The following is a 12,309-nucleotide window of genomic DNA, read 5'->3' as shown; positions in this document are numbered from 1 at the left end:
AACCCATGCTTATACTGTATGAGAAGAAAATGCTGATTGATTATCAAGAAGACTCTGATTGGTAGAGGCATTGATGATGAGAATTAGAATCATAGAGTCATCAAACTATACAAAATGGAAACAGACCCTTCAGACCATTTCATCCATGCCAACCAGATTTCCTATATTAATCCGGTCCCATTTGCCAGCACTTGGCCCATATCCCTCTAAACCCTTGCTATTCAGATACCCATCAGATGCCTTTTAAATATTGTAATTGTACCAGCCTCCACCACTTCCTCTGGCAGCTCCTTCCGTACATGCACCACCCTTTGCTTGTAAAGTTGTCCCTTACATCCTTTTTAAATCTTTCCCCTCTCACCTTAAACCTATGCCCTCTAGTTTAGGACTCTGCAGCCCAGGATTACTATGGGAAGCGAGGGGAGAAATTGCTTTGCCTTTGGCGATGATCTTTGCATCCTCACTGTCCACCAGAGTAATGCAGATGATTGGAAGATGGCAAATGTTATTCCCTTGTCCAGGAAAGGGTGTAGGGATAACCCTGGGAATTACAGGCCAGTCAGTCTTACATCAGTAGTGGGCAAATTATTGCATTCTTGGAGACAGGATTTATGATTATTTGGAAATCATAGTTTGATTAGAGATAGTCAGCATTGCTTTGTGAGGGGCAGGTCATGCCTTACAAGCCTTATTGAATTCTTTGAGGATGTGACAAAACAGGTTCATGAAAGTAGAACAGTGGATGTGGTGTACATTGGTTGCAGCAATGCATTTGGTACGGTTCCCATGGTAAGCTCATTCAGAAAGTAAGGAGCATGGGATACAGGGACATTTGTCTGTCTGGATACAGAATTGGCTAGCCCATAGAAGGCAGAGGGTGGTAGTAATTGGAAAGTATTCAGCCTGGAGCTCGGCGACCAGTGAAGTTCTGCAAGGATTGGTTCTGGGACCTCTGCTCTTTGTGACTTTTATAAATGACTTGGATGGGGAAGTGTAAGGCTTAGTTAGTAAGTTTGCTGATCACATGAAGGTTGGTGGAATTGTGGATAGTGTGAAGGGCTGTTGCAGATTGCAACGGGCCATTGACAGGATGCAGAGCTGGGCTGAGAAGTGGCAGATGGCGTTCAACCTAGAAAAATGTGAAGTAATTCATTTTGGTAGGTTGAATATGAATGTAGATTACAGTGTTAAAGGCAGGAGTCTTGGCAGTGTCAAGGAATTCCATAGGTCTCTCAAAGTTGCAACCCAAGTTGATAGAGTTGTTAAGAAGGCGTATGGTGTGTTGGCTTTCATCAGCAGGGGGACTGAGTTTAAGAGCTGTGAGGTTATGCTGCAGCTCTATAGTGCCCCAGTTCGACACTGCTTGGAATCACTGTGACCTTGCCTTTCTGACATACCCTATCTATTTTCTGGTACATCTTTTGCCCCTGGTCCTGGCCACTGCTGGGAGGTCTGTATATAACTCCCATTATGGTTTTTTCGCCTTTGTGGTTCCTCAACTCCAGCAACACAGACTCCATGTCATCTGACCCTATGTCATTCAGTGCCATAGATCTAATTTCATTCTTAACTAGCAAGGAATCCCCGCCCCCTCTGCCCACCTCCCTGACTTTTCGATAAGTTGTAAATCCTTGGATGTTTAACTGCCAGTCCTGAACCCCCTGCGACTATGTCTCTGTGATTCCTACTACATCATAATCATTCACGATGATTTGTGTCATAATTTCTTTGTTACGAATACTATGAGCATTCAGGTAAAGCACCTTAATGCTAATTTTTGTATCCTCACGATTTCCAACATTTGTGGGCGGTACAGTGGCACAGTGGTTAGCACTGCTGCCTCACAGTGCCAGAGACCCGGGTTCAATTCCCGCCTTTGGCGACTCTCTGTGTGGAGTTTGCACATTCTCCCCGTGTCTGCGTGGGTTTCCTCCGGGTGCTCTGGTTTCCTCCCACAATCCAAAAATGTGCAGGTTAGGTATATTGGCCATGCTAAATTGCCCGTAGTGTTAGGTGAAGAGGGGAATGGGTCTGGGTGAGTTGCACTTCGGCGGGTCGGTGTGGACTTGTTGGGCCAAAGGGCCTGTTTCCACACTGTAAGTAATCTAATCTAATCTAAACATCTCTGGCAATATGTCCTCAGTTATCCTCCCTTTTTGCTTCATTCCTAGTCTGCCTTGAACTTAAACCCAGCACATATGCTAACCTGCTGCTTATCTTTCTACTTGACTCCATGCTCCCTATTGCTTTTCCTTTCTCTTCCCGCGACTCACAAGTTTAAAGTCCCAGTGACCACCCTCCTTATCCTTTTTGCCAGAACACTGGCTCCAGATCGGTTCAGGTGGAGAGCATCCCACCAGTATCCCGGTTCTAAAACTGATGTCAATGTCCCATGAAATGGAATCCCACACCAATCTCTTAGCCACGTGTTTACTTACCTAATTTTCTTGTCCCTATGCCAATTAGCATGTGGCTTGGGCAGTAATCCAGTGGTTATGACCCTTGAGGACCTGTTCTTCACTTTCATTCCTAGTGCTTGATACTCCCCAAACAGGTCCTCCTTCCTAGCCTTGCCTATGTTGTTAGTCCCAAAGTGAACCACAACAACGGGATCTTCTCCCTCCCGCTCCAATATCCTTTCAAGCCAGTCAGGAGATGTCCTGTACCCTGGCACCAACCAGGCAACATACGACAACTACTTTTTTTTCCCCACTCTTGAATGGACTTCTGCACCATAGTGCTGCGGTCAGCTGGCTCATCCTGTCCACAGCCATTTGCCTCATCCATACAAAAATCTCATACCTGTTGGACAAGGAAATATACTATGATCTCAATTTATATATGATTGTTTTATTATATCACATTTGAATATGTTGAGTGCAGTCTGATGGAGGTCTGACCAATGTGAGGCATGGTGTGATTTGTGGCAGATTTGGATGAGCAGTCCAAAAAGGGCTATCTCAATGTCGTGATCATCTTGCTCCCTCTTTCATGCTTTTGCAAGTGGCATGGCAAGTTTCTCACCAGACAGTGGCAAGTTGCCAATTTTTGCTTGGTCTTATTAACACTGCAACTTGGCTCATTAATATTCAACTTCCTAGCTTTTCAAACTTGCCAAACAAACTTAATGTCGAGAAAACATGATGTAGAAATCAAAGTGAGTATTTGGCAACTTAAGCTCACCACAGTCTGTGAACAACCTCCATGTTGAACGGCACCAAACAGCATCTCAAAGCAGATCCACAGGCACTGGAATCCAGCATTTGCCAATTCCTCGTGACCATCATGGCACCTGTCCTTTCCACTTGTGGTCTGCTTAGGAAGAGCAGGCCTGCATATCAGGGCACACCAGTAGGTAATGCTGAAAGGCTGCAGCAGGGACACTTTGTACACTAGGACAGACTGGATGAGGCTGCATCTCAGGGCTGCAAGTTTGTTCTCTTAGCCTTTACTCACTTAGCACCTACCTGATGGTCTAAACATTTACGCCTTGCCTTGCGAAGTCTGCTAAGTTGGTGCTTCAGGCAACTAAAGCTAAAGGCTATCATGTTGCCATATTGACATTTTTTTGTGCAGATGCACAGGCAGGCTGCTTATATGCTTGTCAGTAGGAATCTGTTGGGGGGAAATAGTAATGGGCACATGTTAATGTTCAGCACACCAAGACATTATTCTAACACCTCAAGCATATGCCAGTAGCTCTCAAAAATGGCCAGACACAATTGATGTGGATCATTTGACAGAAATGATGTGTGGTAATATGGAGTGAGAATTTTTCATGAGGGACATGAGGTAGTTAATGAGGTGCATTTGGTAAGATACCATAAAAAAGTTGTCTGGGTTTTGTAGTGAGTATAACTCCAAACAACATGCAGAGACTCAGACCGAGCCAAACTCACTTCAGATTCTGCTGGATGGTCTGTTCCCTTGAAACAATACTTAGACGTACAATACATTTTATTTGTGTTTAAGTAACAGATTATTTATGCTTTAGACTTTACCATCAACTTGACTTCTTTCTCTACTTAACTGACCCAGAAAACATGATTGATTAAATCAGCCAACTCTGGATGCGAAAAATAATTATGCTACCAAAACAAAAGTTGAACAGGAATTTTCAAATGAAACCTTCTACAGTGTAATTGGATTATTGTCACTAATATTGACGAATATATTAAAATGTTTCATGATATTACACTTTTAATATGTAATATGATTTAACTAAATTATCCACCACAGTTGTAGAATATATAATTGTAATTACAGAATATGTAATTTCTTCAATAACAAGTATCACCAATAGAGGAAACATTGATTTTATAGTGATTGTGTACAAGCAAATTATCAACCTTATTTTGCATTTTGAAGTGAAGTGACAACATTATATTTTTAAAAATGCTCAATTGGAACATTTTACGGATGTAAATTTCTTTGTTATTTGCTTGTCATTAATTTTGTGTCTGCTACAGAGACAGTTGTAATAAGTAATGACATTCTATTGTCCAGCAAGATGCTTTGTATGGTATCTTTATACCAAATAGAATATAATCCAGCAGCAGATATATTTGTTTGCTCCTTGTCAGAATGTATTTAATAACAGTTGCTCTTCCATCCCAAAGTTTTACCAGATGCAAACAATCTGTTTCCTAATGTATACTAGATCATTATATATTTGTTTTCATTTATTAATTACTTATAATGAATGATTTATCTTCCAAATAATCACTCATTTATTTCTATTAAAGCTTTTCAAAAGTATTGATTGAACAGTGCTTTCCTATTGACTCATTTGCATTAACTGAGACATCATGGTATTCACTTTACAAATGATATCTATCATAGACGATCATCTTCAAAACCAGAATCACATTTTGGATTGGCATGTCATTTATATACTATTTGCAAAATGTAAATGAGAAAATAATCAAATTCTTAAAATATTCTATGATAAAAATGGTGGGGCTTTGTTATTAATAAGTTGTTAGACCTTTTAATTGTCCTTTTTGATCCACTATATACCATTAACATTAAGACAGAAATGAAGGTGGGCAATTTGCCCACTACTAATGACACAGCAATTTTCTCTAAGTAGTCATATAATAAAACCATAAATAGAAACTAATGGCCCATCAAAAATTGGTTTCTTGCTCATAATTTTACACAAAGAGCATTTAATGGTATAGCAGTTTAGTGACACTGTCCAATTTATGTTTCCCAGTGCTCATCTTCATTTAATAGTAATTGTCCAATTAATATGAGTACCACAATCCAAGACTGCCCTGTAGACGAAGGATAAGTACCAAATAATGGTGGAAAGTACTAGTCCTGCTGGAGGTGAGGTAGGAGGCAGAAAAAACACTTGATTCAGTAGGTTGGTGTCATGCCTAAATCCTGAAATCTCCATCAGAATTAAGTTCTGTTCAGGAATGTCAATAGGCTGATATTCTAATTCACATATTTAACAACCACATAAATATCTCCATCCCCTTTTGCATTGCCATTAATGGGCTTTGCATGTAAATTATTCCATTGGACACAGATGATTTGCTGGTGGTGGTTAATAGAAGAAAATAAATACCATAGGTGATTTGGTGACGGAGAAAAACAAATTCACTTATGTGTGAGAGCACTTCTAGATACCAATAAAAAAAGGTTCAACTCTCCAATGCTGATGTTAATGCAGCTACAAGTGGGTCTACTGACAAACAGTCCCTCCACAAATGGGATTAAAAAGAATGTGGGATGCTTTTTAACTTTCTGGAGGTCCAGGAGATTTTGTGGACAGAGAGGTAGTTCAATCAAAGGCACTCAGTGCTTGATTAAGGGCAGACACATAAGGCAGGGGTGTGTCCATTGGGAACCATATCCCTGGCCTGCTTCTGCACACACTGCCAATCCCTCCCAACAGCAGCCCAGACTATTATGTGGCACTGCCAAGTATAGGAATTTCTGGCCTCCTGTCTGTTCCTGTTAGGAGGGATAGCTGCCATTGGGAATCTGATTCCATGTGAAGGTCTTCAGCTGTCTTCTTAAATGCCCATTGGGCAGAAGATGTGGCCAGCATTCCTTGTGAGTGTCAGCATGAGTGTCTCCCTGCTTTTTCAATCAACATGTGAGACACCCATGCAAAGGACAATGCAGAAGCATTCAAAACAGTCTCTAGCCAGAAATTCTGAGTAGACAATCCATCTCGGATCCTCCTGATGTCTGTTGGCATCTCAGATGCTGGTCTTTAGCCAATTTTATTTGCTCAACATGACATTAAGAAACCTAATTGCCTTTGTGAGGTTGCTGCATTTATATAGGGTGGGAGATCATGTTGGAGGAGTGGAAGAAGTAAGTGACCTGGCTCACATAGATATGGCAGGGAAGGTGGCTATGTCTCTGTGTCTGTAGCACAAGAAGATACAACAGAGGCTATGCATGGAGAAGGGGTGCTCTGCACAATGCTATCCACCTACCTGCCTGAAGCTGAGGTCATTCATGCTCCTTGATGGTGACTGAGAGCTGTTTAGCAGCCAATGCAGCCAGCATTCATACCCATCAGGTACCTGCTGTATCCGATCAAGTTCTTCATTTGAGTTATCTGCAGCAGAACTTGTCTATAGCCTTATTCTCTGGTGAAATATCAAATAACTCTAGCTTTGTCTCTGTGGGTGACATGGTGGCTCAGTAGTTAGCACTGCTTCTTTATAGCACCAGGGACCTGGGTTTGATTCCATCTTCTGGCAACTGTCCGTGTAGATTCTACACATTCTCACCTTCTCTGTGTGGTTTTCCTCCGGGTGCTCCGGTTTCCTCTCACAGTCCAGAGATGTGCAGATTACGTTGATTGGTCATGCTACATTGCCCATCATCTTCCGGGTGAGTAAGTTAGGTGGATTAGCCATAGGAAATGTTGGGTTACAAAAGTGGGGTGGGTATGGGTGGGATACTCTTCAGAGGGTAGGACTTGATGGGCCAAATGGCCTGCTTCCACATTTTAGGAATTCGATAATTTTGAATGTAACTCACCAGTTCATGTTGATTTATCTCAATTTATGGGGGCGATAAGCTCTGTTGCCTGGATGGCTGGTGTACAATGCAGAGTGAAATCGATAGTGTAGGATCAATTCCTATACTGTTGAGGTCACTATGAAGAAGTACTCCTCTCAATGTTTCCCTTCACTTGAGGCAGAGTGATCTTCAAGTTAAGCCACCATGGGATGTCTGTCTCTAATGAGAGAACAACCCTGTGGGCCTCTAGGATTATGGTGACTTTGACTTTATTCCAATTGTATGCTTACCTCCAAGGTACATGCAGGTTAATACAGCTGGCCAATAGCTGAAATGGAAGTTGCACATTTCAGATTAAAGCTGCACTGTTTTGTTGGGCTGTTGGGATTGGAAAAGTGACTGTTCTTAGGTATTTGAAAGCAGTAAATCAGAAGGGGCAAATTCGAGTGAGGGAAGAAATCCATAGCAAAAAAACTCCACAGCCACAGCATTAGCAGCTTGCCTCTTCTGCCACATAGCAAGACAGGGTGAGAAGGCCCACCGTCATTCTCATTGACTCTGGTTGCTGTGGATTCATTCACAATCAACGGCCAACAGCCGCTGTCTCCACGCAGGTGTTCTAGTCACATGCTGGTTCTGGTCTTCCTTCTGTCCTACATGACAGAAACTGAATGCCAGTCGTAGTGTGGCATTTTCTTTGTCCAATGTGTATTCTGTAGTTGAATAGCTAGTGCTATGTGGAGGCAGTAGGAGGTGAATGCGTGGCTGGCAACATTGGCTAATGTGTGTGAAGATGAGTGGAAGTATCTGATATCAGACTTGAATTCTGATTGCCAAGGAGCTAGTTAGGTGGGTGATAGAAACATCGAACAGCATGAAAGATTGGTTGTGTGATAAGCAGGAGATGTGTGATGATATACACAGTGCTTTGGGGTCAGTCAACAGGAATTGACCTCCTTGCCCATCTGTTCCCATTTCAATTGGAGGGTGATCCATGCAGGCTTTCTACAGCAATATAGACCAGGAATTTCAATTCTGTGCTGGGAACATAGTTACCAATTTACTTTCAAATCCCAAATCCAAACAGTATGCTCTTAGCACATGCAATCAATTTTTAAAGGTCCAGGTTAATTATTGGAAGGAACCAAGCTCCTCTCCCAATTCTGAGCCAGCGGAGCCTTGATCAGTGATGGATCAGTGACCCCACTGATCAAGGTGTGAGCTGTTGGTTTGTAAAGGAGAAAGAGAGGGCATTACACCAATATGAAGTTACCCTCAAAGGAAGATGTCAGTTTTTAACGTAGAAAATTTAAAGTGACTGTAATAGCATCAATTCAACTCCAAATTCTCTTGAATTTGATGAAATGTTTCCTCTACTGCGCGTCTTGTCTGGAGAAGAGGAGATGTTGGAATAGTGGAAATATTTGTAATCCAGAGCTGAGTCTAATGCTCTTACAGCAGCTGCTGGACTTTAAATTTAATGAATAAATCTGGAATTGAAAGCTGATCTCACTTACTATGACATCAAACTATTGTCAATCACTATAAAAACCCATCTGGTTCATTAATATCCTTGAGGGAACAATTCTGCTCATCCTTACTTGGTCTGACCTAAGTGTGATTCCAGACTCATCATAATGCTGTTTAATGTCCTCTGAAATACTCCAAACAAGCCAGTCAGTTCAAAATTAAAAATGGGCACAAATGCTGACATTGCCCACATCCCATAAAAGAATGAATTAAAATAATATAATTTGCAGATTTTGTCTTTTGATTCATTGTTGTTCATCTGAAGAATTTGTTTGAATTTGCAATCAATACTGACAATGTCAATAATATCTAGAAGTCTAATATCTTAAAGCATTATCCTTCCATATCATAAATGTGCATATGAATGTGAAACAGTGCAGACTGAAGGAATGAAAGCCTGATTTTGCTGACTGCTGTGAGGGTTGTAAGTGTAATGAATTTGACCCAGTTCCAAGTGGCTTATGTCCACGAAACTCTCTATAATATGACACTAATTATCACTAAATTGGCAATCTCTTTTAGGTACTATAAGAGTAGTTGGGACAGAAAATAGAAATGTCATATTGATGCAGTAGAAGATTATCACTAGGAAGAGCAATGAACTTGATTCCATATATCACACCATACCTGGCTGAGCAGTAGTTAATGGTGACATTGAGTCAAAAGAGTCAAAAGCTTCTTACTCTCATAATCATGAAAGGGGGAGGAAAATCTTAAAGAAAACAAATTGAAAATATCAATTTTTCAAAACTGAAGACAAAGTTTTTTTTTAATGAAGGTAAAGCAAAGAGGTAATTGCGGCACCGTTTTCCAAGCAACAAAAGAGTAATGTATGAAATTTCCCATTTTGGGAAAAAAAAAGATTTTGCCATCAAAATCAAGTTTCCGTTTTCATCAAAGATTTAGGGCATTGCTCCGTTCTGTTATAAATATGACCTACAAATGTGAAATTACAATAAACACAGTACAAAGAAGGAAGTGGCCTTTATGTTGCCTCAGATAAAAAAAAATTCTTCACAATTGATTTAATTCATTTAGAGGTTTAGTTATCTGCTTAAGTGTAAACAACCTCTTTTATTGCAAATACAGTTATTGACCTCTGTATTAAGGTGGGAGAAAGTGAGGACTGCAGATGCTGGAGATCAGAGCTGAAAAATGTGTTGCTAGAAAAGCGCAGCAGGTCAGGCAGCATCAAAGGAGCAGGAGAATCGACGTTTCGGGCATAAGCCCTTCTTCAGGAATCACCTCTGTATTAAGGTGTCTTCTGATAGTGATCCATGAAGCAAGAAACCTCTAACACCATAATTGTTGCAACAACCATACAATCTTACTGTAAAAGTGTAACTTTATGAGTCAACAAAATCTGTACAAAGAATTGTTTATCGTTCACGCTTTAATTGTGTACTATGCATAGAGTGGATACATTTGGAAATTAAAATAATAAAATAGCTTAATGTAAAATGCATTTAGATTGAAAATAAAATTGAAAAGAAAACAAAAATAAAACATTTCTAACAAGGCGCATCTTGCTTGTTTTTGAAGGAGACAAGCTATGGTGGGCAGATCAAGCATCTGGATGGATTGGAATCTGCAATAAAGTGGATGGTTCAGAGCCTGTCATCATGCGGAAAAATATTGCAACTGTATTGCATATGAAAGTCTATGGGAAAGAGATGCAGCAAGGTAAGAAAAAAGCCAACAAGACATAAAGGGCAAAGAATGGCTTTGGACGGAAGACATTTGTTTTCATTGGGATTCAATTGTCCAATGAATTAATTCAATAAGTGATTGACAAGAAAATTTAGAATGACGGAGTAAATTACTGCAGATTCTGAAATTGTATTATAAAAAATAAATGCAGGAGATCAAAGGGGGTCAGACAACATCCATGGAAAGAGAGCAACCTACCATGTTACATCTTGATGACTTCGTCAGAACAGAAGTGTGGAGGGGGCAGCATTTATGCTCTATTTTGGGGGGGGAAGGTGCTGTGTGGAGGTGCTGTGTGGAGGTGATAGAGTGCTGGTGGAGAAAATATGTTGTTAGTTCAGATTAAGTGAATGGAATGTGAGAGTGGCAGAACAATTGTGTGTCTAACTGACGAGACAGTCCCACTAGGGTGGAGGGAGGGAAGAGAGGATATGGTGACAGAGAATGTAACAAGTAAAGCCAAGGGAAGAAATGGGAGTTGATTTTAAATTTAAAGGTTTTGAGCTCAATATTGGGTCCAAAAGGCTGCAAAGTGTCTAGTTTGGAGATGGGATGTTGTTCCTCCAGTTTGCACTGTGATTCACTGGAACACTGCAGCATGCCGTGGACAGACATGGCATACGAGCAGAATGCTGTGTTAAAATGACCAGCTACAGGAAGGTTGATGTTATGCTTGCACACAGACCGGGGGTGTTCTGCAAAGCTGTCATCCAGTCTACATTTGGCTTTTCCAATTTAGAATAGGCCACATTGGGTACAGTGAATATAATATAAAAGGTTGGAGGAGGTACAGGTGAAATGCTACTTCACTTGGAAAGACTGTTTACGTCCTTGGATGATGAACAGGGAGGAGGTGAATGGGCAGGTGCTGCACCTTCTGCAGTTACATGGGCAAGTGCAGTGGAAAACAGAGTTGGTATTGATGGTCGTGGAATGCTGTGCCTGAAGTCAACAAAGTATAAACAAGAATTATTTTAAGGTGGTCATGACTGGGCAAAAATAAACCAGTTACTCTATCATCAATAATAGGATATGCTATCAGTAATTCCCCCTACTACTATTCATTTAAAGAGAACAAAGAAAATGTAGAGTCAATAAAAATAGACTGTCAGTTTACTGAGAACAACAAATCAGTGAAAATTAAACAGATATATCAAAATATGCTGCATAAAAACATAAGGAAGAATTTTCAAAAAGACTCATAAATTTTTAAATCACAGGACAAATCTACTTTAATTTTTCAAGGATGTAATTCCTAAAGTTGACAAAGAAGGGTATATGGATGTGATTTACTTGGACTTTCAGAAGGCTTTCAATACTGTTCTACATAAGAGATTAGCATGAAAAACTAAAGCACATGGGATTGAGGGAAATTTACTGACGTGGATTGAAAATTGAGTCAGCAGACAGGAAACAAAGTTTGAAAACTTGGTTGGCAGACAGGAAACAAAGTTTAGGAATAAATGGGTCTTTTTTTGACTGGCAGCAGTGACTCATGGGATACCAAAGGCATCAGTGCTAGGACCCCAACTATTTACAGTATATTTTCACAATTTGGATGTGGGAACTAACGTAATACCGCCAGTTTGCAAATCACAGAAAGTGGGGTGGGAAGGTGAACTGTGAGGATGATGCAGAAATGATGTCAGTGTGATTTGGTCACATTGAGTGATTGTGCAAATGAATGGAGGATGATGTATAATGTGGATAAATGTGAGATTATCCAATTTGGTAGCAAGCAAAAGGATATAGATTATTATCTGAATGGTGATAGATTGGGAAAAGGGGAGGTACAATGACACCTGATTAGCCTTGTACACCAGTCATTGAAGGTAAGCATGCAAGTGCAGCAGGCGGTGAAGAAAGCAACTGTTGGTCTTCAAAGCAAGAGGACTCAAGCACAGGAGCAGAGATGTTTTGCTGCAAAAGTACAGACCACACCTAGGTATTGTGTGCCATTTTGGTGTCTGTTTCTATGGAAGGATGTTCTGGCTATGGAGGCAGTGTAACAACATGGGGCGGCACGGTGGCACAGTGGTTAGCACTGCTGCCTCGCAGCGCCAGAGACCCGGG

At 40.7% G+C, this 12,309-nt stretch overlaps 1 protein-coding gene across 1 annotated transcript in view; it reads left to right on the top strand.

Moving 5' to 3' along the window:
* Positions 1-12,309, top strand: part of LOC122551725 (low-density lipoprotein receptor-related protein 1-like) — a 1,910,187-nt gene that overhangs the window by 1,387,379 nt on the left and 510,499 nt on the right. The window contains exon 33 of the mRNA XM_043694091.2: positions 10,069-10,209. Within this exon, the coding sequence (XP_043550026.2) occupies positions 10,069-10,209 (141 nt within the window). The remainder of the gene's footprint in view (positions 1-10,068; positions 10,210-12,309) is intronic.

This window comes from Chiloscyllium plagiosum, unplaced genomic scaffold (assembly GCF_037043375.1).
Source record: "Chiloscyllium plagiosum isolate Xiang-an unplaced genomic scaffold, Cpla_swu_hap1 HiC_scaffold_7, whole genome shotgun sequence".
Taxonomy (NCBI): domain Eukaryota; kingdom Metazoa; phylum Chordata; class Chondrichthyes; order Orectolobiformes; family Hemiscylliidae; genus Chiloscyllium; species Chiloscyllium plagiosum.
Note: the sequence above shows the minus strand (reverse complement) of the source record. Positions and strands in the feature narration are given on the sequence as shown.